Source organism: Leptodactylus fuscus, chromosome 3, assembly GCF_031893055.1.
Source record: "Leptodactylus fuscus isolate aLepFus1 chromosome 3, aLepFus1.hap2, whole genome shotgun sequence".
Taxonomy (NCBI): domain Eukaryota; kingdom Metazoa; phylum Chordata; class Amphibia; order Anura; family Leptodactylidae; genus Leptodactylus; species Leptodactylus fuscus.
The window spans coordinates 103785581-103812797 of NC_134267.1; the positions used below are offsets into that span (position 1 = coordinate 103785581).

The window sequence follows — 27217 nt, forward strand, 5'->3', positions numbered from 1 at the left end:
TGGATCTTGATGCAGAATCTGCCTTAAAACCTGCTGCCAAAAAGAGCTCTCATTGACTCGCTAACTAGTAGCAGAAAAAAGAAGCGACATGCCCCTTCTTCCCGTGGCACGAGACTCCCTCCCAATTAGGCCCATTCATTCATGACGTGACGGGATGCCGGTGCACTGCAACGGCATTTTGTCGTGGCAAGCTGCGCAGCATGTTCACATGTGGAATCCATTTTCCACAGTGTGACCATACCCTCAATGTAACTGGTTGGACGTCATCAGCGCAGCCTAGAGAGAAATCAGTTCTCTCTAGGCTGCGCTGATGAAGTCCAACCAGACAGAAACAGTGCCGTCCGTAGCTGAGAAATTGATTTGGTTATAACCCCGCATTATGCAGTAAAGACTTCTGGGAAAGTCGGGCATGATGTTCAGGGTGCTTCCCATAGAGGGCAGCATAACAGAGGCACTGTCTCCCTGTTTACATCTTGGGAGACAGATTTGCATATTCTTCCCATGTATCTTTTTTTGTCAGTGTGGATTAACAAAATAATGGTAGGCAAACTTTTAAGTCTGGTCTATTTCTAGTCTCGGCATATAAGCAAAGCATTTTGGTTAACTTAAATATTAGTGTGATTTATGTTTTTTTTTTTGTAGGGTTTCCAGCTGTACTAGGGACCCCTACTTAATAAATATACAAATATAATTAGTAACAAATAAATAATGATGAGTAAAATCCACTTATGCTGTATAAAGTTATTAACGTGCTAATTCAATACAAAGGGCTTTTTTAGGGATGTTGTTGCGGGTGGCCTCACTTGTACATGTTCTAATAGAAAAATAGAAAAAAAGGCCCACACACAAGGAAAAGGAGAGCTCTTACTTTCCCATAAAACAAGACCACCCAGTGATGTGTCCTAGTAGTGCTGGTCGGATATTTACATGTTAAAGGCATATTATTTTAAATAGATTTACTATACTGTGGTCAAGATATCTCTGAAATAACTTTAAGTAAGAATCCAGTAGGAATAATATATTCATACACATTTAGATAACCGTAACATGAGCTGAAATTACCCAATTCAATAGCTTTTCCTGGATATCGTACAGGAAATTATTTTTAAGACTTAAGAATAGAAGAGCGAATTTTAAAAAGTGAGGATCGCTAGAAACAATAGTGACCGGCCTCACCGTATGATTGGCTGAATGGCAATTTCCAGGAAGATGAGTGACAGCAAATTATTTTTAAATTATATATTATATTATTTAAATTATATATAGGAAGATGTGTCTTTAGTTTTCACTTAAAGCTGGAATTAATCTAATTGTCCAGGGTAGAGTATTCCAGAGAAGTGGTGCAACTCGGGAGAAGTCTTGTATACGAGTGTGGGAGGATCTGATAATATAGGATGTTAGTCTTAGGTCGTTGAATGAATAGAGAGCACGGGTCGGCGACAGAGATGAGGGAGGAAATGTGGGGAGGTGCAGCATTATGGATAGCCTTGCGGATGAGGGTGATTATATTATATTCTGTAATGAATAGGCAGCCAATGTAGTGACTGTACAGACCGGAGGCATCGCGGTAGCGTCTAGACTGATAGATAAGCCTGGCCGCTGCATTCAGAATAGATTGTAGAGGGGAGAGTTTAGTGAGGGGAAGACCAATTAGTAAGGAGTTACAGTAGTCAAAGCGAGAATGAATCAGAGAGACAATAAGTGTCTTTAATGTATCTCTGGTAAGGAAAGGGCAGATTCTGGAGATGTTTTTGAGGTGAAGATGACATGAGTGTGCAGGTGATGGGATATACAGGGTGAAGGAAAGGTCCGAGGCAAACACAACCCCGAGGCAGCAGGCATGCTGCCTAGGAGTTATAGTAAAGCCGGAGACAGCTATGGATATATCACGGACACATCTATTAGGGTAAGTTTTCACTGGTTTTTTTGGTCAGGATTTTGAGGTTCTATTCGTCTCAAAATTCTGACCAAAAAGACAACTCCCATTGAAATCAATGGGAGCTGGTCAGGTCTTCTTTCTGGGAGCCGTTTGTTCCGGCTCCTGGAAAAAAGAACGGACATACTCGTTCTTCAGGCCGATTCGCGAGGGCCTAATCCAGAGCAGAGTGCGTGACTGGGTGTCAGTGCAGTGCATTCAGTCACGGCTACCCGTTTTTTTGGTCCGGAACCTGAGGCAGCCTCCACCTCAGGTTTCAGACCAAAAAAAAAAACCATGTTAAATTACCCTAAGATGGTGGAAACAGCAGTAGATCAGTCTTTGAGAGATTCCGTTTCAGATAGAGTGAAGACATGATGTAAAGAAATATTTCTAGAAATGTGAGCTATGTAAGAAAACTAGAACATTTGTATCAAATTAATCTCACTTTCTAAACCATGATGAAGATGATTGTTAGTGTGTTTTGTAAGAATTCCTCTTACAAATTGCAGTAGTATTTTTTATTTCTTTTTGGCTGATATACTTTGATTACGAGTTGAGAACCAATTTCACATCAAACATGAGTAATACCACAACAATGGCAGAAATTGGAGACTCCAGACATTCCTCCATTTAATAATTAGCGCGCTCCATTCGGAGGGTGGGGTTTGACTTTTTTAGAACAATTTTTTTTTTTTTTTTTGCAGAAAAGTATAAATAAATAACATTAGCAATGGGTAGTGAAGGGCACTGCTCTTTCCACCAGCATAGGAATATAACTGAATAAGTGAACATTACTAGACTGCTAAGGATATTTTTACATCAAAATGTGGCATCTTTTAAAAACTGGGACAAGCAGGGCACTTCTAAATATAGTCTCTACAAACTAATAGTAGACAGCAGCATATAAACTTGGGTAATATTATATGGCTTGCTACATTTTATATGTTTTCTTTTATAACCAGTTTTTTTTAGTCAGAGCATGTAAAACAAGCAGGTTATTGGTCTGCTTTATGCGGAGTTTCAGCACAGAAATAGACTTTTTATATGGTTCATGTAGTCACACTTTTTTCATTTTCACAACACGAGAGATACATTTGCAATGAATTAGGCAAGCCACACTTTCTGATTCTAAGATGCAGCAACTACATATTGGTTTTTTGTCAATATGGTTTCGGAATTGTGATACATTTACTTTGTATCAGTGAATGGAATGAAAGTGACACTTTTTCTCCTCTGCAGAACAAGTCTGGCAACATGAATTTACAAACAAACATCTTCTTGTTCTTGCTGTTTCCAAATGTTGTCTACCCATCTGGCTTTTTCCCTGAAAGACACCCAAAGCAATCCAGTGTAAAAGGACCTCCACCTTTCCTACCGTTTAATGCAAAAAGTCAAGGTAAGATATATTTCATATCAAAATGATTTTCAGATTTAAATATGCAATGTATGGATGGACCTTCCTCAGGTCTTCACAATAAATCTGTGTGGAGTTGCTTATATTGAAATATATATGGAAGTGCAGGAAGCTTAGAAATATTCAAATGCAACTTTTTATGTCGCAAAATTTAGATTTGGCGGTTTCAGATTCCAACATATTAAAAGGTTTACTAAAATTTATATGTAGTAAAATGTGGTAGATTAAACGTGGAAAGGTCTAGATAGTCTAGGCCAGTGATGGCGAACCTATGGCACGCGTGCCAGAGAGGGCACGCAGAGCCCCCTCTGCTGGCACGCGTGCTGTCGCCCTGATCGCTCACTAACGGCGAATCCGATGCAGGATTCCCCGTTAGTGAGCGATCGCTGCCTTCAGCTGGTTGTGCAAATGCGCATCCAGCTGAAAGCTGTCAGTGTAGCTCAGTGTAGGCCACGCGTACTACGCGGCCTACACTGACTACAGAGTGTGACCTCTGAACAAGCGCGGGCGTAATGACGTAAGTCATCAGCGCGCGCAGTGAACAGAAGAGAGAACACCCGGCAGCTCTTCAGGTAACTATATTGTGTTTGTTTGCACTGTCAGGGGAGGGGGGCAACGGTAGACATTTCATGTTGTGTAGGAGGGGGCTACTGTAGACTTTCATGCTGTGTGGGTAAGGGGCTACTGTGGACCATTTTATGCTGTATGGGAGGGGGCTACTGTGGACCTTTCATGTTGTGTGGGAGGGGGCTACTGTAGACTTTCATGCTGTGCGGGTAGGGGGCTACTGTGGACCATTTTATGCTGCTACTGTGGATCTTTCATGCTCTGTGGGAGGGGGCTACTGTGGACCAGTTCATGTTGTGTGGGAGGGGGCTACTCTGGACCATTTCATGCTGTGTGGGAGGGGGCTACTGTGGACCATTTCATGTTGTGTGGGAGGGGGCTACTGTGGACCATTTCATGTTGTGTAGGAGGGGGCTACTGTGGATCTTTCATGCTCTGTGGGAGGGGGCTACTGTGGACCATTTCATGTTGTGTGGGAGGGGGCTATTGTGGACCATTTCATGTTGTGTGGGAGGGGGCTACTGTGGACCAGTTCATGTTGTGTGGGAGGGGGCTACTGTGGACCAGTTCATGTTGTGTGGGAGGGGGCTACTGTGGACCAGTTCATGCTGTGTGGGAGGGGGCTACTGTGGACCAGTTCATGCTGTGTGGGAGGGGGCTACTGTGGACCAGTTCATGCTGTGTGGGAGGGGGCTACTGTGGAGTATACAGGTATAATCCTGTGTGGGGGCCACTGTGGGCCAGATTGTACTGTGTGGGGGGCCACTGAGGGGCAGATTGTACTGTGTGGGGTCCCCTCACTATGTATATCACACAGTATTTGTTTTATAGCAGACGTGAAATTAGTACAGGATGTAATAACATTGCACGGTAAACTATATAACAGATCCTGTGCGATGTAAATAGTGAAAATTAATTGTTTAAAAGTACAGAATGCAGAGACCTTTACCTTTCAGTACAAGATCTGTAAAGCCCCAGTCACATGACTGTAATTTGTGGGACCGCAATTGTGGACCCACAGAGTTTTAAGGTTAAATTGCCGTGTTGGCACTCCGTGATAATTTATTTGGTTTTGGGTTGCAGTTTAGGCACTCGGTCTCAAAAAGGTTCGCCATCACTGGTCTAGGCAAACTTTCTCTGTAACAGTTAAACCAAGGTTTTATACCTTCATTCATTTAGTAAAGTGCTTTGATAAAATAACTTGAGTAAATGTCTTGTGCAGTAGCTTCAGCACAACCCAAAATTGACTATGACTACTATTAATATAAGCACCCGCTTGTCTGCACTTCTGGCTTTGGTTGGTTACTTATTAACTTATAAATCCACAAGACTTTTCAGTTTTCATGTTAATCGCATTTTGCTCCTATCTCACAGATGCAACCTGCAGAAATGCTCAATGAAATATTGTAATAAGCTTTATTTATCTATTTTAAAAAAATCTACAGAAAAAATCTACAGTCTCATTAAGTCTCATTACCTTAAGCTCTTTATGGATATGATACTGTAGTCAACAGAATTCCTGCTCACTTAAGTAAAATTGCATTAAAAGGTGTCTGGCAGCCTACTACTCCTTCCACCTTAATAGATATTAACATGCTTAATCCTAAACTAGGCAAGATTGGTAATTGTTATTAATAATTATTAATATAATATACATAATTATATTCTACAATGTAAATATGGTACTTTGCCAGTTATGAGCACTGGCTTACAAAATGTTTCCTGAAACACAATTCATTATTAATATCTACAATTTAAAGTTTAATGATTCTAGTGGAAATATTTTTATTCTGTATTAATTCTCCAAATGCTGGAAACAGCCACTAAGGCTATGTACATATCTGTGCCTGCTCTCCACTTGGGGATTACGTTCCCCATTCCAGTTTAAAAGTGCGGAGAGAAAAGTTCTGCAAGCAGCGATTTTCTCTCCCCATTTTTCTCCCTTTTCGGGCAAAAACCAGTGAAAAACCCGGCGGACCCCATTATAGTCTATGGGGTCCGCGAACGCCGGTGTTGAACCTAGAGTTACTAATATATTTATTATTTACTCATCTTGATTATAGTGCTAACAAATTCTGCAGTGCTTTACAGACCTGTCCCTAGTAGGGTTCACTATCTTAATTCAGTCAGGGCATAGTCCAGAGGGTGCTGCTGCAAGGCGGACGCCGGGGCTGCATCAGCCCCGGAATCTGCCTGAAGAAAGGGCAGCTCGCTTCTTTTTTCTATGAGCGGGAACATACCACTCACGGAAAAAAGTAAGCTAGCGGTCTACATAGACCTCTATTGTGAGGGGGTGGATTCTGACGTGGAATCAGAGCCAAAATACACCCCTTCTTGCCCCGTGTGAACGAGACCTAAGTCAATAAAGCCTGTGGGGGAGTGGGACACACTGTCCTCCACAATCGTTTATTTACCCCACTAGTGTTACACTTCTTATCTTTGTTGTGGATAATGGGTTAAAGAGCAGGGCTGGAAAAACGTGTGCTATAGCCGCCTTTGTTATCTATAGAGTACTGGCTGGCAAATAACTCCACTGCTATAGATTTTTCCTTCCCATAAGCTGGAGCTACAGTTAATAATTCATTTTGTTAAAACACTGAAGCTCTCTGCTGTGCAATGGAATGCCTACAAAAGAGGACTTGTTAGCAGGCTGGTATACAGAGTAACCGGATAGTAACACCTATTTAAGGCTAAAGTAGTTATCCGGGTAGAGCTGCTCTGCTGCTGATAAAGCTGCTCTGCTGCTGATAAATCACATGCAGCTCAGACAGCTCAATTCCCCTTGCCTGCTTTAGGGCTAAAAACAATAGCCGAGATAATCTTAAACTTAGCCTGACGCGGCGTTTCAACATACTAACACTCTCCCTGTCAGCATGAATCATCAGAGGCTTTTGTTGTGCACAGGAGATTAACTGACCACTATCTAAATCACATTAGCGTCTTATGATATGACTCCCGTTTCCCCCATGGCATTGATGTTTAGCCATAGGGGGGCGCGGGAGAATGCTGAGTTTAAATGTGCAAAGCCACACCCCCTAGCAGACACTATAACCAATCAGCGTGTGCAAACCAGACCCATAGTTCTGACGGCCGGCATGTGACGTTGTGTCTTTACTGCACATGTGCAGGCGAGCACCACTCAGAAGCCGGAGGTGTGTCCTTACTCAATACGGCCGACTCCGCCCCGAGCTCCCTGCACATTCAATGACATCAGCTAGATGAGAACTGCCAGAAAGACCATTCATAATAACTCCCCAACTCCGCCCCCCTGCAGTTCAAATACACAATTGTTACAAAGGAAATGTCTATACAGGTGAGTATATGACCTGATGAATATATAAAACACCATGACTATATATGACAGAACACTGGGATCCCCTCCCAGAGGGGAACTCACTCAGCACAGCATCCTGGTACCAGCTACACGGGGATACTGCACAGGGAAAACAGATGACTACACCTCATGCATAACCCCTACCAAGAACTATAGAACCATACTACCATAGCTGTAACCATAACTATTACCACCCTACACCACCATCCAAGATCTTAAAAGGTAGTAAATAGGGTAAATCACCAAGCATAAAATCCCACATATGGAAATGGTAAACTGAACCCAAGTTTAAATAAAACAGGCAAACGAGATGCCATCATTAAGACCCCACGGTTTCACAGTCTTTAACGTAAAGGTCCATCTAGCCTCCCGCTGCAGGAGCTTTTTATCAAAATCTCCCCCCCCCCCCGAGGAGATGGATGGACCAGTTCCACTCCCTGGAATTTTACAATGGACACATCTCCACCGTGTTTCTCACATATATGACGTGCCAAAGGGGTGTCTTTGCCTCTAGAGATATCATTTATGTGCTCACGAATCCTTCTGCGGAACTCGCGAATGGTTTTACCCACATATTGCGTTCCGCAGGCGGAGCAGCTGGCCAGATAAATAACTCCTCGTGTCTTACAATTTATGAAATTTTTATTAGTATATTCCATATTTGTCAAATTACTCCTAAAGCTCTTGCCAGGTACGATTGATGCGCATGCCCGACAGGATCCGCAGGAAAAAGTCCCCACCAGACCCTGAACATGCCTCCCTAGCCAGTTATCATTTACAAGGGGTGCTAGATGACTCTTCACTAATCTGTCCTTAAGGTTAGGACCTCTCCTATATGTGACAAGCGGATAGTCATTAATCTGGGGACCAATGTCTGGGTCTGATTTAAGAATTTCCCAAGTGTTTTTTAAAACATCCACCACTTCTCGATTTGCGGAATCAAATGTTGCGATAATTGCTCCTTGATCTCTGAGGTAAAAAATAAACCCAGATGGTTAACATTAAGCTCTCTCACAAACTCCCCAAAATCCTCTCTTGTTCCTCCCCAGACCAACAGAACATCATCGATGTATCTGACCCAAAATAAAATTGATGATGCCCACCTTTTCATTTCATCACCAAAGACCACCTCCCTCTCCCACCAGCCCAGGTACAGATTAGCATAGGCCGGGGCACATGGGCTCCCCATGGCCACACCCCTGAGCTGGTGGAAGAAGAGGCGGTCAAAAAGAAAAGTGTTACGGGTCAGAACGAACTGGAGGAGATCCACTATTAGAGAGTTATGGGCAGAGAAAAACGTACCTCTGGATCGTAGAAAGCCCTCCACAGCCCCACACCCAGTGTCATGGGGTATGGAGCTGTAGAGGGCCTCCACATCCAAACTAGCCAGGAATGCCTCAGGTGGCACCATCAGATCTTCCAATCTACGCAAAACATCAGTGGTGTCTTGTACGTATGAGGGCAAGGCTAAAACAAAGGGTCTGAGAATCTCATCAATGTAATACGAAATATTCTGAGTGACGCTATTAATTCCTGCCACTATGGGTCGGCCTTTTAAAGGTACTAGACCTTTGTGCACTTTTGGGAGTGCATAAAACGTTGGTCTTACAGGATGCCTTGGTAACAGGAAATTGAGCTCACTATTACTGATGAGATTTTCCTCTTTTGCCCTAGTTAACAGTATTTTCAATTCTGCCAGATAGCTGTTTGTCGGGTCTTCTGGAAGGACTTCATAACAACTTTTGTCATCCAGAATGTTACGACACATCCTAATGTAGCCCTCACGGTCCATTAGGACCAAATTGCCCCTCTTATCAGAGGGTTTCAGCACCACTGAGTCATCTTTTTCAAGCGTCTGTAAGATCTTTAATTCCTCCCTGGACAGATTAGATCGATCCAAATGTTGCCTCCCCACTTCACCTGCAATTTTGGACAGTTGGTTTACAGTCACTGTCAAGAACGTATCTATCACTGTATCATCCGATAGTGGAGGAAACCTATTTGAGGGTACATGTAGTTCAGTGAATGGTCCCTCACCAATTTCTCTGTTCGCTTCTTCCCAGAGGCCCCCAATAACCTAATCGAGGGGAGATCCTCTGCAGTAACCCCCAAGGTATCACAGGTTCTTTTATCAGCCAAACAGAAAAATTTCTTCCACTTAAGTTTCCTACAGAACAAATTTAGGTCCTTAACCCAAGAAAAAAGATCGAAGTGGGGTGTAGGCACAAAAGATAAACCATATTTTAAAACCCTTTCCTCCTCAAAAGTGAGTGTACGTGATGAGAGATTTATAATTTGCATCGTATCCTTATCAATCTGATTCACTCTTCTATCTACTTCCTGGTTCTCGTGAGGTAGTCTGATATTGGAGGGCCCGTTGATAAAAAAAAAAAAACCCTAGCATTACCAGCCCCTCTACCTCTACTCCTACCCCTACGGGGAATCATCTGGGGGCTCTGAAATCTCTGAGGGTCATCTTTATTCTAATGAGCGTCCCTTTCTCTATCCTTTCGATTTCTAGACCTAGGGGCATCACTGTCTGATCCCTCATATTCTGAACTAGACGCCTCGGTATCTGTCTCTTTCCTAGATCTATTTTTATTAGAGAAATCAAAGATCTTTCCCCCCCTGAAGTCCTCCAGGTCACGCTTATATTGGAAATGCTTGCGCTCCTTCATGTAAACCATGAAGCGCTCCACTGTCTGCTGCAGGGTAACTTCCCTTCGTTCAAAATCTGCGTTTGCAGAAAATTTTTAAGTTAGTTCAATTTGTTCATTCAGTTCTTGGCTAGTCTTAGTCAGTACTAATTTTTCTTCCTCCAGCAAAAGTTTCATCAGTCTAATAGATGACTCCACTGATTCCCTCTCCCATTTCTCCATTAAAGCTTGTGACCTCAATCTTGGGGCAGGCGAGATGGTAATTCTCAGACCTCTCGGGACAATGTTGTTTTTTATATACGCCTCGAGGGTCTGTGCCTCCCAGAAAGATTTCAGATGGTCCTTATAGATACGAGTAAGTCTCCTAAACGATGCTGAGATAGACAAATTAAGGGTATGTGTAGGTAAAGGTTACAGCTATGGTAGTATGGTTCTATAGTTCTTGGTAGGGGTTATGCATGAGGTGTAGTCATCTGTTTTCCCTGTGCAGTATCCCCGTGTAGCTGGTACCAGGATGCTGTGCTGAGTGAGTCCCCCTCTGGGAGGGGATCCCAGTGTTCTGTCATATAGTCATGGTGTTTTATATATTCATCAGGTCATATACTCACCTGTATAGACATTTCCTTTGTAACAATTGTGTATTTGAACTGCAGGGGGGCGGAGTTGGGGAGTTATTATGAATGGTCTTTCTGGCAGTTCTCATCTAGCTGATGTCATTGAATGTGCAGGGAGCTCGGGGCGGAGTCGGCCGTATTGAGTAAGGACACACCTCCGGCTTCTGAGTGGTGCTCGCCTGCACATGTGCAGTAAAGACACAACGTCACATGCCGGCCGTCAGAACTATGGGTCTGGTTTGCACACGCTGATTGGTTATAGCGTCTGCTAGGGGGTGTGGCTTTGCACATTTAAACTCAGCATTCTCCCGCGCCCCCCTATGGCTAAACATCAATGCCATGGGGGAAACGGGAGTCATATCATAAGACGCTAATGTGATTTAGATAGTGGTCAGTTAATCTCCTGTGCACAACAAAAGCCTCTGATGATTCATGCTGACAGGGAGAGTGTTAGTATGTTGAAACGCCGGGTCAGGCTAAGTTTAAGATTATCTCGGCTATTGTTTTTAGCCCTAAAGCAGGCAAGGGGAATTGAGCTGTCTGAGCTGCATGTGATTTATCAGCAGCAGAGCAGCTTTATCAGCAGCAGAGCAGCTCTACCCGGATAACTACTTTAGCCTTAAATAGGTGTTACTATCCGGTTACTCTGTATACCAGCCTGCTAACAAGTCCTCTTTTGTAGGCATTCTATTGCACAGCAGAGAGCTTCAGTGTTTTAACAAAATGAATTATTAACTGTAGCTCCAGCTTATGGGAAGGAAAAATCTATAGCAGTGGAGTTATTTGCCAGCCAGTACTCTATAGATAACAAAGGCGGCTATAGCACACATTTTTCCAGCCCTGCTCTTTAACCCATTATCCACAACAAAGATAAGAAGTGTAACACTAGTGGGGTAAATAAACGATTGTGGAGGACAGTGTGTCCCACTCCCCCACAGGCTTTATTGACTTAGGTCTCGTTCACACGGGGCAAGAAGGGGTGTATTTTGGCTCTGATTCCACGTCAGAATCCACCCCCTCACAATAGAGGTCTATGTAGACCGCTAGCTTACTTTTTTCCGTGAGTGGTATGTTCCCGCTCATAGAAAAAAGAAGCGAGCTGCCCTTTCTTCAGGCAGATTCCGGGGCTGATGCAGCCCCGGCGTCCGCCTTGCAGCAGCACCCTCCGGACTATGCCCTGACTGAATTAAGATAGCGAACCCTACTAGGGACAGGTCTGTAAAGCACTGCAGAATTTGTTAGCACTATAATCAAGATGAGTAAATAATAAATATATTAGTAACTCTAGGTTCAACACCGGCGTTCGCGGACCCCATAGACTATAATGGGGTCCGCCGGGTTTTTCACTGGTTTTTGCCCGAAAAGGGAGAAAAACCCATTATCCACAACAAAGATAAGAAGTGTAACACTAGTGGGGTAAATAAACGATTGTGGAGGACGGTGTGTCCCACTCCCCCACAGGCTAGGTGGTTGCACATTATCATTACCTTTGTTAATTTTGGGGTATTTTATACCACATTTTTGTTTTGTTGTCTTGTACTAAGTATAGCTTTTAATACATATCAATAAAAGTGAAATTTTAATACGTCCCTGATAGTTACCTACCTATCTCCAATTTTTGTTTATTAACTGGGCACGTAGCATTGGTTATCTCTACTTTAATTTTTGAATCTAAGTCAATAAAGACATAAGGGGTTAAGGATCAAACTAGGTTAATAGTCAGCGTCATAATAGTATGGAACTGTAATGCCTTGGGGACAAGAAGATACTTTGACTCTGGATGATTACCGTAACCACATGGATGCTGTGATCAATAACAGTCATGACATCCAGGGTCAAAATCGCCACGTTTCACAGTAATGGCAAAGTGGATGGGATCCTAGCGAATCCCATGGCCACTTTGTAGTAAAAACTCATGCAAACACGCTGCGTTTTTGGAAATCATAGCAAGTCAATTAGACCTATGGAAACGCCTGCAGTTTCCCCCATAGAAAAACCATAGACAAAACCTTCTCGGCAGAGAACTACCTACAACAAATGTTGCCTACCTATACAGGAGCCTGGCTGCCAGACTCCTGCTCTGGTTAGTCAAACGGGTGACACACAGTTACCACAGGTCACTTTCCTCAGTGCCACACCACCTAATTAGTCACATGACCTCCCTGCTGTAGGTTTTTACCCAACTGCCTGGCTGGAAGATACCTGTTCCCCCAGACCATAACCTTCACTTTCTCACAATGGGCATGGGTGACATCTCCCTTGTGACTTCAGGGGAAAGGTATTATTTGTTCTTGCACATGGCTGTGTGACAGAAAAAAAGTTGCCAAGACTTAATGCCCAAACTACCCTGCAGCCTTAAAGGGCTTTTGCTTGTCGCAGTACTATTAGAACACAATGGTAACACAAGCACACAGGCTGTGCCTACACTATTACTTGCAGGTTTCCGTTATATTACACTGCTTAAAAAAAGGTCTGCTAGTGCTACTAATGGGTTAATAAGTACATATACCTTTAGCAGTGTTTTGAGTAATTTCCGGGTGTCTGAGAGCTCCTGACATCCTCTACATTTGTTTACTTGGTGTAACTTCCTCAGTAGCTCCCTAGCTAAGATATCCTGCCCACTACTAGCATCCACCCCTCCTCCTGTCTCTCTCACACCGTTACACCTCCCTCCCTGTCTCCCAAGCTAAGATATCCTCCCCACTACTAGCGTATGCCCCTCACCCTGTCTCCCTTGCTAAGTTATCCCGCCCACTTCTAGTCCCCCCCTCCCCCCAATTTGAAAAGTTTTAGATTTTTGTTAAGAGATTAAAATTTAAATAAAACATGTTATCCCCGGAATCATACCGAAACATAGACTATAGGTGACGTGTCATTTTGTCTGTAAAAAGAAGCCTGAAATAAAGTCGCACAAATGCACTTTTGCTCCAATTCCATTCTGAATTATTTTCCAGCTTCCCAGTACATTGTACATTAATTATTGATAGCATTATGAAGAACAAATTATGCCGCAAACATTAAGACCTCATATGGCTTTGCAAATTGAAAAATAGAAAGATTATGGGATATGGAAGGCAGAGAGTCAAAAACTTACTTCTTCCGGCGGGAAGAGGTTAAAAAAAATAACCAAAAAAGAAACAATCATGGAATTGCTCAATTTTTTCACTCCATTTACCCCAACACATTTTTAAAAGTCATACAACACATTGAAGCAGATTGGTCTTTTACAAGGCATTTATTTTTTTTTTAAAAAAAGCCAACAAATCAGGATTGTGCAAAGAATTTTGCAATTTTTTTCTGTTTTGCGGTATGCATGCTGTTTACATGTACAGTGACGCTAGATTTATCATTTATGTCAATTTTCACTGTGCAGGCACACAGCACAGCGGATAGTTCACCTGATTTATGGAAAGGCGTGCACCTTCTTCATAAATGAGGTGCACCCTCCACCAGTGCATTGGACATGGCAGCTAGTGTCTAGTGTTGAATTATGGATAGTCTTCATAAGTATCCCCTATTATATTTACCACAAAATGGCAGCAATATAAAATTCAACAAGTCCCCGTTTTGCTACAGTATGTCAATGGAAAAATAAAATACCACTTCCTAGGCCACATCTTTACAGAGTAGATAAACACAATTACTGGTAGTAATATTGTAGAGTAACAGAAGAGAAAGGACTTATCTGAACCAGAAATAATTTAAGAAAGTGCAGCTATTTTATTGAAAAAAATATAATAAATATAAAATAAATGCAGCTAAATATAAAAAATAAAATAATTCATATAGAGATTTGAAATCCTTTATGAATACTGTTTAAATGGGTATTCCAAACCACGCAAGCCATAGAATAGGGAATAACCTGTATATAGGTTGGAGTCCGACCAATCACATCTCCACTGATCAGAAGAAGGGCCTTTGTCACCAGTTCTGAATGGAGCGGTGGTAGGGCAGCACATGCACTACTCTGTCCATTTTAAAAGGAGTGCCAGAGCTTAGCAATGTACTTCGGCTATCTCCAGTACTCCCATTGAAATTATTGGAATAGTGTGCAGGCTGCCGACCATTGCTCCATGCATAAGAGGGGACAAAAGTACCCCACTCTCAAGGTCTTACTGGAGGTTTTAGTGCTTATCAGTCGGACACCCATAACTTGCTTTTAAGGAAAATACTTTTAAATGTCTGACTGTTTATCCTCAACAGCAGGAAGGTAAAACAACAAAATAATACACAACCATGTGATATAGGGTCACGCCAAAATGATTAAACTTTTACATAAGAACCTGTCATATTAACGTTTTCATATGCTTTACTATTTTGTTCTCTTTTAGTTATTCCAAGTGGGCCAGAACAGGGGCCACCAGGTCCTCCAGGTCCAATTGGTCCAAGAGGTTTGCCTGGGCCACCAGGACCCACAGGAAAACCAGGTTATGGAACACCTGGGCCACAAGGAGCTCAAGGAATGCCAGGGCCACCAGGATTCTCTTCCATCGGAAAGCCAGGCCAACCAGGCATACCAGGAAAGCATGGGGAACGCGGTCTACAAGGAGAAAAGGGGGACATTGGACCTATAGGACTACCTGGACCAAGAGGTCTACAGGGACCACCTGGATTATCTGGTCCAGCTGGAATTTCTGCTACTGGAAATCCAGGTCCTCAAGGAGCAGTAGGACAGCCTGGGCCAAAAGGAGCTCCTGGATTCAAAGGTGAACCTGGTATGCCTGGAATTAATGGACACAAAGGGCAAAATGGCTATGGAATTCCAGGTCAACCAGGTGAGAGAGGACCTCCTGGTATGCCAGGACAACCTGGACCTCAAGGTCCCAATGGAATAGGCAAACCTGGCATAAATGGTTTTCCAGGCCAACCAGGACAAGTCGGCGAAAGAGGTCTGCCAGGCATACAAGGTATACAAGGTCTACCTGGGCCCCAAGGACTAACTGGACAGCCTGGACCAGCAGGAATTGGTAAGCCTGGAATAAATGGGGCTCCTGGTCTTCCAGGGCCTTCTGGACCCAAAGGACATCCAGGACTACCAGGCATGCCAGGCCCTCAAGGGATGCAAGGCTATGGAAAGCCAGGCTTACCAGGAGTGAAAGGGTCAAGAGGACCTGAAGGGGTCCCTGGGAATCCAGGAATAAAAGGAGACCAGGGAGAAATAGGCCATCCAGGGCAGCCAGGGACACCAGGTTCGCCAGGAATTGCAGGTATACAGGGGCATAGAGGGATTCCAGGAGATGCTGGATTGCCAGGACATAAAGGTGAAATTGGTCCAAAAGGTTTTTCAGGAGCACCTGGACCTATAGGTGAAAGAGGTTTACCTGGCCTAGATGGTAAAGCAGGTTATCCAGGCGAGCCAGGACTTGCTGGCCCAAAAGGGAACCCAGGTATTACAGGACAGAAAGGTGAGAAGGGTATTGTAGGTCCACCTGGGGTTCCTGGAATAACTGGTCCAGTAGGCCCAAGAGGAGAATCTGGTTACAGAGGAGAACAAGGTCCAAGAGGAGCTACAGGCATACCAGGTATGAGAGGGCCAACAGGTGCACCAGGCATTCCAGGTCTCCCTGGTCAAAAAGGTGAACACGGTGTCCCTGGTTTACCAGGTCCAGCTGGAATTGCAACAAATGGCATGCAAGGGCCAATGGGACCACCTGGAATTCCTGGTTCAAGAGGAATGAATGGTGAGCCAGGAATACCAGGGCCACCAGGTCCACCAGGCCAACCTGGTCAGATAATAATGCCACATCAATTGCCAGATGGCTATGTAAAATCAGGACAAATTCAAGGTCTAAGAGAGCTTCGAGTGTCAGCATTTACTGCTATTCTCTCCAAAGCATTTCCTGCAGTCGGAGTACCCATCAAATTTGACAAGATTTTATATAACAGGCAAAATCATTATGATGTCCGAACTGGAATTTTTACATGTAGGATACCAGGGCTATACTATTTTTCATACCATGTACATGTGAAGGGCTCTAATATTTGGGTGGCATTATATAAAAATGGTACACCGTTAATGTATACCTATGATGAATACAAAAAAGGTTATCTTGACCAAGCATCTGGTAGCGCTGTAATAGATCTTACTGAAAATGATCAAGTTTGGCTACAGTTACCCAGTGCAGAATCTAATGGCCTATATTCTTCTGACTACATACACTCTTCTTTTTCAGGTTTCTTATTTGGCCTAACATGATACATTATTGCTCAAATTACTATCTGATGCTTGAAAATTGGTGTTGTTATTTTTATATTTTTGTGTTGATATGAGTACAACACAGTGCATTGTACTTTTTATTTGCATGGATAATTGCAGTAGGTTTAAATGATTTTCATAATTTTTGTTATTTGGATCATACCAAGAATCCAAACCAAGCACTTTACTTCATTGATGTGTCAGCCATATAAGGTGCTGAGTGAAATAGATTTTCTCTGTGTAATGTGAAGAAGCACTTTGAAGTTACCTTGTGATAATTATATATCTATTATCCAAATTGCCAACTGGCATCTTTAACACTTATATAGAGTAAAATTCCTGCATGCAATGTGCTGACAAACTCCTTACAGAAAATAGTGCCGATATTCTGCTGACAGCACATAAATGGCGCCTCCGAGAATTGTTATTTCAGTCTGCCTTATTATACAAATCACTTCTGCTCATAAAGGTATGGCTAGATAAAGAAAGATACAATATGGCCTTGTTAGTAAAGCAATCTGTAATAAAGTAATAGATATATTATGGTAGTTAATAGATTTAATGTGGCTTCTTAGAGCAGCTTCATTTAAAAAAAAAAGAGGCCTACCACAATAAAATGGCCCCTTAGTGCACATGAATAATACAAAAAAAAGTTTCAGATCTAAACCCTGAGAGCAGTGCCGGGAGACCCTAAAATTAACTTGACTCCCCTCTACTTATTTCTGTCAAGTGTAGTATTGTCATGAGGACACTGTGTGCATTTATAACATCAAATACATCCACCTCTTAACACAACTACCACTATTTTTGTTATTTTTCCAGGTTTATTGATATTGGTGACCTATGAATATAATCTGATCTGTGGAGGTCCTATTCCTGATACCCCTGCAGATCAGATCAGCTGATTGAAAGCGCTTCTTCACTATTTACTGTACATCTACATACTAGTGACATTGCAGGGAATTACCACTTTGTCCAATTCATTGTGAATGAGACTAAGCTATAAATTCCTGCGTAGCCGCCATGTAGATGTATCACTGAAAGGCCACTGATCCATGGGAGTGCACATGAAAGACCGTTTTAAAGTTAGGTATGACATTGCTGTTCTGTACTTACACAAGGTGTGATGTGACAATACACAGCAATTATTTATATCCAAAATCCTCTGCGGTACTGCTGGTATGCACCAGCTCCCAAACCAATGTTGTATGTACAAGATTTGGTTTATAATGCTATGCCGTTGGCTCAGGAGGAAGGTTGTAAATAGCATGTCAAGCAGCGAGGAAATGCAGGATCATCTAAATCAAGGGTAGGGAACCTTTGGCTCTCCAGCTGCTGTGAAACTACAACTCCCAGCATGCTCCATTCACTTCTATGGGAGTTCCAAAAACAGCAGAGTAAGTATGCATGCTGGGAGATGTAGTTTTGCAACAGCTGGAGTGCTGAAGGTTCCCTACCCCGATCTAAATGTTTCATAAATTTATTTGCTGCTGTAATGCAGAGTCCCAAGAAGAAACGAGTATAGGTTTGTTATGTTTATGGTCCAACTATCAACACTATTAAATAATAAAAATATGAGTTGGCGAAAACCCCTTTCACATTGAAAGTTGTTACATAAAAAATAAACATGTCAAATAAACATACAAGTCAAAGTATGACTAAACTATAATCCCAATTGAAGTGCTTCAATGAAGAAATCCATCACCAATTCCAGTAGCAAATCTTCACTATAAGAGATCTATAGCAAATGATAACATGTGTCAAATGATCCGTTTAAAGAGGACCTTCCACCATTTTGCCCACAGGCAGTTCTATATACTGCCGGAAAGCTGACAGTGCGCTGAGTTCAGCGCACTGTCGGCTTTCCCGATCTGTGCCCGGAGTGAAGAGCTTACGGTCCGGTACCGTAGCTCTTCTATGGTCAGAAGGGCGTTTCTGACAGTTAGCCATAGACGTCCTTCTTCACAGCACAGCCAATCGCGCTGTGCTGTGAGAGCCGGGAGGAACGCCCCCTCCCTCTGCTCACAGTACTCGTCCATAGACGAGCATTATCAGGGAGGGAGGGGGGGAGTTCCTCCCGGCTCTCACAGCACAGCGCGATTGGCTGTGCTGTGAAGAAGGATGTCTCTGGCTAACTGTCAGAAACTCCCTTCTGACCATAGAAGAGCTACGGTACCGGGACCGTAAGCTCTTCACACCGGGCCCACATCGGGAAAGCCGACAGTGCGCTGAACTCAGCGCACTGTCAGCTTTCCGGCAGTATATAGAACTGCCTGTGTGCAAAGTGGTGAAAGGTCCTCTTTAAAGATAAAATAATAATAGACAGATCTAGCAGACTAGAAAGGGGTTTTCCCTTGAATATAATCATATTAACATTTGTAGATAATTAAAAATTCAATATTTATACAGATAGAAAGCTTTTCTCCATTTATCTTAGTGGTGGTGAATGCAGGAACTTTCTATTTGGGTTCACATGGGGACCTGAACAACGGAGAGCCCATCTGCAATAGAAAAAAAATAAAAAAAATTGGTTACCCATGGACCCCATAGACTATAATGGGGTCCGACGAGGGTCCGTCGGGATTCTGCTGGTTGTATACTGAAACTGCGGAGAGAAGAGACCTCCATGGAGGACTATTATCTCTGACAATTTCAGGCAGAATCTGCAGCAAAGTCTCCAACACAGATATGAATCATACCATGTAGGAACATTACTGGCATGAGAAGAAAACCCGGGCACAATAAGGAAATCATGGCTGGGTTTCAGACAAGTGCCAAGCCATACAATGTTCCTACACTCATGGTTGTATCCACTGGTAAGCGATCAAGACAAAAAAACTGTCATCACTAACATAAAAAAACTCTTTAAAATTCTACAAAATTTTTAATTGCTTATATCTGCAAATATTTTTCATAGTCTACAAATTTTATATATGGTTATGTTCATGGGAAAATCTGTTTAAGGCCTGGGCCCAAAATAGTGTAAGCTCTGCTCTGTTTTTTTACAGTCCTTGCTCTAGGAAATTCCATACACACATTGAAGAGAAATACCTGCAACAAAAATGTTGCAATTTCCAAAACCATTGCTTTTGGAAATCGTAGAATGTTAATTATACCTACAGAAATGTTGGTAGATTTCCTATAGGTATAATTGAAGCATAAAGTACACAGAGGAAAACTCTGAAGACTTTCTGCGAAAAGCAATGTAGTTTTTCCCCACAGTGCTTTTTCGATGCGGCCTGTTAAGTGTAGCCTATGGCCGCATGTTGTGGAAACAGCGTTTTTTGCTGCAGATTTTGCATCTTTTTTTGAGCCAAAGTCATGAGTGGAATTAACAGAAGGAAAACATCTAGGAGTTTCCTTTATATTTTCCATTCCTGACTTTAGCTCAAAAAACCGAGCAAAATCTGCAACTAAAAACCAGCCTTAGGGTGCATTCACACTGAGTAAACGCTAGCTTATTCTGAACGTAAAACACGTTCAGAATAAGCGGCGTCTAAAGCAGCTCCATTCATTTCTATGGGAGCGGGGATACGAGCGCTCCCCATAGAAATGAATGGGCTGCTTCTTTCACTCCGTGCAGTCCCATTGAAGTGAATGGGGAGTGCCGGCGTGTACGCTCCGGCATGAGCAGAGCTAGCCGTATACGCCGGCACTCCCCATTCACTTCAATGGGACTGCACGGAGTGAAAGAAGCAGCCCATTCATTTCTATGGGGAGCGCTCGTATCCCCGCTCCCATAGAAATGAATGGAGCTGCTTTAGACGCCGCTTATTCTGAACGTGTTTTACGTTCAGAATAAGCTAGCGTTTACTCAGTGTGAATTCACCCTTAGGGTGCACTCACACTGAGTATACACTGACTGATTCTGAACGTTAAAAGACGTTCAGAATCAGCGCGTACAAAGCAGATCCCATTCATTTCAATGGGAGCCGGCATACGTCCGCTCCCCATAGAAATGAATGGGCTGCTTTTTTCCCTATTGGTTTCAATGTGATATGCGCGTATCACATTGAAACCAATAGGGAAAAAAGCAGCCCATTCATTTCTATGGGGAGTGCACATATGTCGGCTCCCATTGAAATGAATGGGATCTGCTTTGTACGCGCTGATTCTGAACGTGTTTTAACGTTCAGAATCAGTCAGCGTATACTCAGTGTGAATGCACCCTTAGGGCTGGTTCACAAGGGGCAAGAGGAGGCGGATTTTGGCGCTGAATCCACGCCATAATCCGCCCCCTCACAATAGAGGTCTATGTAGACCGTTAGCTTACTTTTTTCCATTAGCAGCATGTTGCCGCTCATGAAAAAAAGAAGCGAGCTGTCCTTTCTTCAGGCGGATTCCGCGGCTGATTCAGCCCCGCCTTTGCCTTGCGGTAGCACCCTCCTGACTAGGCCCATTCATTTGGGCCTAGTCCAGAGCGGGAAGCCGAGACTGTCGGAAGCCGCACATTTTGGCCCTATCCTGACGTGGCTTCCCGCGTCAGAATCAGTTCCAAAATACGCCATACCGCGCCCCGTGTGAACAGACTGCAACGAAAAAGCAATTTGGCAATATACTAGTAAATCAGATGTTATAAAAAACTCATTCATTATCCATTTTTGCAAAACATAAGTGGAATTTTCATTGTATTGGTTATCATTTTTACATTAGCTTATAATGACACTCCATTAGCTGATAAATCTGGCTTCCAAATAAAGGAAAAGATCCCTGATGCGATCAGCTAAGTACATTACACCAATGGAGGGACTAGTACGCTTTATGATAATTTGCCATCGGTTAGCAATGAATCCAGAGAACCCTTCTTTAGAGTTTGAGGCAAGTCTTGTTAATAATTTTGCAAGCATCTACTGAGAAAACAAAACTGACAAAAAGAAATACATCCGACTAAACAGTTTTCCTGAATGTTGGACATAATTTTAACTGATGGCTTTTTTTTAGAAAGATGTTGTTAATGCAAAAGACTGTCAATAAATTCTCTAAATATTGTAGATTCCTTAAAAGACCATGTTACATTTTTTACATTTAACTCCAAGCATCACTGCAGTCAGCTTCGGTAACCTAGCCATATTCTCAAATACAGAAAAGCTAAAATACTGTAATGTTGTTGCTACCACCACATACTAAACACATACAGGGCTGAAAGCAGAAAGTTAGTCCCCTGTATAGCAGCTAGGAACAGTCTCTGCAGTTCAGCTCCCACTGACTTCAATGAATACTGAGCTGAAGTGATGGTAAGCCATAAATACATTAAAGTAATTTTCAAAATAATTACTGCTACATCTAGCTCAAAAATAAACCTCTTTATGGTTGCACGGGACAAGCCCAGGACTGAAATGGGGCTAAACAACATTCAACATCCACGAAAAATGTGTCCAGCAAATCAATATTCATAAAACATAACTTTTACTTCATTTCTTGAATAAAAGGAAACATCTTACATATGATTCCAGGAATAAAAAAGAAGATACCAAAGCTTACGCGTTTCAGGACATAGCTATGAGTAAGGGACTGAATATCATGTCCTGAAACACGTAAGCAAATTTATCTTGCAAAAAATAGATGACAAATGCAATATAATCTGTAATGGCTGTTGCAGTGGCCTTGTTATATTACATGCTAGACATTCAAATGAATGGCTAACCATGTAAAATATATAAAAAATTGAGAGTCTTCAGTAGTTGATACCTTTTTTAATGGCTAACTAAAACGACGACAGCTTGCAATCTGTCATCGTTTTAGTTAGCCATTAAAAAAGGTATAAACTACTGAAGACTCAATTTTTTTAATATTTCACATCCACTGGCTAACACGGTACAAAGATATTTTTCCTCATGTAATATAGGGAAGGGATCAGTCTGTAAGCCACTATCTTTGTTTCTAAGTATACTCTACTCTGGCTATAAAAGTGCCGTCCCAAACAAGGGATTCTGCAATGATGTAAATACCAGCAAATAGATCATGTGGATGTGAAATATGTAAGGCTTGAAATTATCTAATTTTGTTTTCTAACTTACAACAAATATGACTGGATGCTATGGAGAGCAATAGCTTTTGGCCACCAATATATATGACAGAAGCAAACATAGTGCATACACTGTCTACTGCATTCCAACAGAGTCTGGGTAAAGACAAATCCCAGGATGCTCAGACACATATCAAGTATTCTCAGATATTGTAACTCATTTCCAATTTTACTACAGAAACATCTACAAATACAGTATAAACAGTATCCTCATGACTAACACTGTATGTTTAACACGATCATGCTTCTGGTAGTCACTGCCAACATTAATTACAGATTTTTTTTTAACGGTTACAATGTGGAAAACTTGAAACGCAGGTTGAAGTCTCATCTGAACCCAATCCGTGCAATACATACAAGCTGGGTTTATTATTATTTTTAACTTTTGCCATGTGCATCTGGTATTATTCAAAGCATCTTGGCATTCTCTGCCTGGCATTTTCAAAAATGAGAAATAACATCAGAAATATGCAGACAACGCAAAATACAGGCTTTCCTACCTGACATAAAAATGTTCTAAAGTTGATTTTCTTGATTTATATTTTTATTTTGAGGATTATTTTGTATATAACATCAGTTTCTAAATAAAGATAATTTATCAGATGATCCAAAAAGGATCAGTAAAATGACACCAAAAATATACTAGGAGCAACAGTAATTCAAATATTTGGTCAAACTGTGGAGCAGATTAACACCAGGATTGACAACCACTGTACGATGAAACCATTGTAACTCTGAAAACTAGTAATTGGTTCCAAAGACCACAACATGTAACAAAAAATATGTTAAAAAAAAAAATATAGATGAAAGACACACTCTAACCTGGGCCTCTAAACTAGCAATTACATATAGTCTGCTGGACCCCACTCACTAGAAGGTTCAAACTGAGTTTTTTGGTCAGGAATTTGGTCACAAAACTGAGTCAAATTCCTCCTCTAAAAAACACCTCACCATACAGTCCTATGGTGAGGCGTTTTTATGGAGCCTTCACACGGCGTTTATGCTCCAATCATTCAGACACGTAAGCGTAATCAATGGGAGGCTTTTAAACCCATTGATGTCAATGTGTAGCGCACATAAGACCAGCACACATTGAAGTCTATGGAATTGTGTTTTACAGCGGTCACTTTGACACGTGTTTACATGTCTGAATGAGCGGAGCGTAAACTCCGTGTGAAGGCTCCCTTAGGAGGAGGAATTTGAGTCAGTTTCCTGACCACATTCCTGACCAACAAACCCTGTGTGAACTTACCCTAATGGGGTCCATGGGATGTCCATTGTTTCAAAAGTGAAAGTGGCAAACAAGAAAGCCATGTGTGCAGGATTTTTTTGTCTGCTCAGTTCATGCAGGCATTGCAAAGGAGTCCAGCACAAATGTGAAAGTAGCAGTAGGGGGCTGAAAAATACATAATCAAATAACTAAAACAGAAAACAGTAAATTTTTACACATAAAAGTTAAATAGAAGTAGTGAAATCTTTGCAAGATGGTTACAATGGGAGCCGTTCAGTTCTTTTCCGGAACAAATTGTTCCCAGAAAAAAAGAAGTGACATGCTCATTCTTCAGGCGGCTTCGCCTCACGAATCCACCTGAAGACACTCCCTCCTCCCGACTAGGCCAATTCATTTGAGTCTAATCCGGATCTAAGTGCCGCAAATGGATGCTGGTGCACTGCACCGGCATCCAGTCGCGGCTACCCGTATTTTGGACCGGAACCTGAGGCGGCCTCTGCGTCAAATTCCGGTCCAAAATACCCGGTCTGAACCCGGCCTTAAAACGCACGACTTTCTTTTTACAAGTGTTTATGTTTGTGTGCAAATGCTGACAAAAGTAGTGTGTATAGCAAAGAGTGTATAACAAAAAGGCTAAACTTTGGCTACTGCTCTATTGTCGGATTTACTAACATATGATCTCTTATTGGGAGGGAATGCAAAAAAATAAAACAAAAACACACCAAACATCATTACTGTAAGGATAAACTGAACATTAACATATCATCATAAATAACGGAAAGAAAACATTTTAGTGTATATTCAAATGTACTGCACATGCTGTGGATTTACCATTCACATCTGCAAATCTGAATCAAAACAGAATGGACCTGCAGAACAGATTCTACAGGGAGTCTGTCAGATGAATTATGTCTGATAATATGTGACTTAAACATATGTGTAAGTATATATAAGTGGCCATTGTTAGGCTTGGCAATGCAGAGAAATTTTACTTTATTCCAGTATGATCTCTCAAGTGCCCAAAGGGTATTCCCAAGCTAAACCAATGTTCTGCCACTCTTTGCCTCACACTTGGTGCTTACTGAAAGCTTTGTGCCACATCATTCCAACATCAGCAACACCATAAGGCTAAGGCCCCACATTGCAGAAATGCAGCTTCTTTTGTTGCAGATTTTGTTGCGTTTTTTTTTTTTTTTGAGCCAAAGTCAGAAGTGAGTTGAGCAGAAGGAAGAGGTATAACAGATCCCTATGTATTTCTCATTCCTTTTGTAGACACTCCTAGGTTTGGCTCAAAAAAATGCAACAAAATAAGCTGCTTTTCCGCAACGTGGGGCCTCAGCCTAAAAGAGGCATTGTTAAGAGATGAGTGAGGTAAGCCAAAGCCTTTGCCTAGTTTTTGAAAAAAAAAAAAAAAAAAAAAGGGTTACTTTTCTGTCCACTGCTAAACCAACTAACAGCTAAAAGATATGGTAGCACATGTACTTAAAAGGGTTTCCCATGAATGGAACCATTTTTTGTAAACATTTGTGAAAATATTAAAGATTTTTTTCTATCCATCTTAATGGTCTTTTATTTTAATCGCTTATCACTAGACATAACCATAAATGCAGGAACTTTCTATGATCTACCATTTGTCAGAAAACCAGCCATAATTTCCTTATTATAGCCAAGTTATCAGGCAGGGGCACTACATGTATGAGAAGATAAAGAGAAAATCTTTAGAACTGCAAAAATGTAGTTATATTTGCAAAAATGTTGAAGCTCTACTGGTCTACCAATTTAATATGGTTCCATCCATGGGAAAAGTTTTCTACCTGCTCTATTACAAGGGTCAGGGGATAATCATACTCATTAGGGAGAGTGTGCACCTACACAGGTGTTCGGAGACTTACAAGCCATTTCTGCTCCGCTAGGGATTATGGGTAAAAAAATATGCAAATGTGTTCTCCAGGGCAGCAAACAGAGGCACTGTTCTCCTAATTACATCCCAGAGAATAGATTTGCATATTTTTTACCCATAATCCCTAGCGGAGCAGAAATGGCTTGTAAGTCTCCGTACGCCTGTGTAGGTGCACACTCTCCCTAAGTATGATTATCCCCTGATCCTGGTCTATAATCTCTCACTCTGCCAAACTAGTATCCCTACGCTATGCTGAGATCATCCAACTGATCGAAACAGCGCTGTCCATAGCTGGGAATCTGTTCCTTTTGGAATAAAAATACTAGTTTGGCAATAATTCCCGCATTATGTTATTAGGCTCACTAAACGAGTCATGCATGATATTAAGGGGGCTGCCCCTAGAGGGCAGCAAACAGAGGCACTGTTCTCCTAATTACATCCTGGAGAACAGATTTGCATATTTTTTGCTCTATTACAAGTACATTTTATTAGACAGAATCCCATGAAGTTCACCCATTTCTATGTATTCTAGTGAAATCTGCAGTCAATCCATACCAAAATCTACAACAAAGGCCACAGCCTTTTGCCACATGTACTATTAGGGCTAGTTCACAAGGGGTTTCCGCGTGTGCACATTCCGTCGTGGCTGCCGTAACAGGGTGCACAGCTTTCTGCTCCGGATGAGGCCCAAATGAATGGACCTAGTTGGGAGCGAGGTGTCGCGCCTGAATCAGCAGCGGAATTTGCCTGAAGAAAGGGCAGCTCGCTTCTTTTTTCCGCGAGCAGGAACAAACCGCTAGCGGAACAAAGAATGCTAATGGTCTACATAGACCTCTATTGTGAGAGGGCGGATTTTGAGGTGGATTCGGCGCCTAAATCCGCCCCCTCTTGCCCCGTATGAACTAGCCTTTAGACAATAATGCAGAATGGTTAATGATATTTGACAAAAATTATGTTGGTTGTCCTGCAGTAACTTTATTTATTCCACTATAAAGGATCACTTTATAATAGAAACAGGCACATCAGTGGCATAGAGATATCTGTAACTAAACATACTCCTTGTTATTAGGGTATCTATAATACGCTCAGAGTTGTTACTATATGTATCCATTAACCGTTACACCGTTATATGTATCAATTACACACCATCATCCTAGGAGGGGACAGAAAAGTTTGGCACATACAGTCTACAAATTCCCTGACAGAATCTCAGCTAGTTGATGGCAGAAAATCAATACTACTATTTCTTTATATCACTATGGCAGGCAACACACACACCATAAGAGCATTTTTGCTCTTCAAACTCTTTCTGGATAGAAATGATGTGTAAATCAATGAACACATACTGTAGATACTTCAAT

The 27217-nt window shown here is 42.0% G+C and overlaps 2 protein-coding genes across 4 annotated transcripts in view; one reads left to right on the top strand and one right to left on the bottom strand.

Moving 5' to 3' along the window:
* Positions 1-16773, top strand: part of COL10A1 (collagen type X alpha 1 chain) — a 45706-nt gene extending 28933 nt beyond the window's left edge. The window contains exons 2-3 of the mRNA XM_075268092.1: positions 3158-3314; positions 14836-16773. Of these exons, the coding sequence (XP_075124193.1) occupies positions 3173-3314; positions 14836-16700 (2007 nt within the window). The 5' untranslated portion in view covers positions 3158-3172 and the 3' untranslated portion in view covers positions 16701-16773. The remainder of the gene's footprint in view (positions 1-3157; positions 3315-14835) is intronic.
* The window catches only part of NT5DC1 (5'-nucleotidase domain containing 1), a 185232-nt gene that overhangs the window by 129783 nt on the left and 28232 nt on the right, over positions 1-27217 (bottom strand). The gene's annotated exons all lie outside the window — the stretch shown is intronic.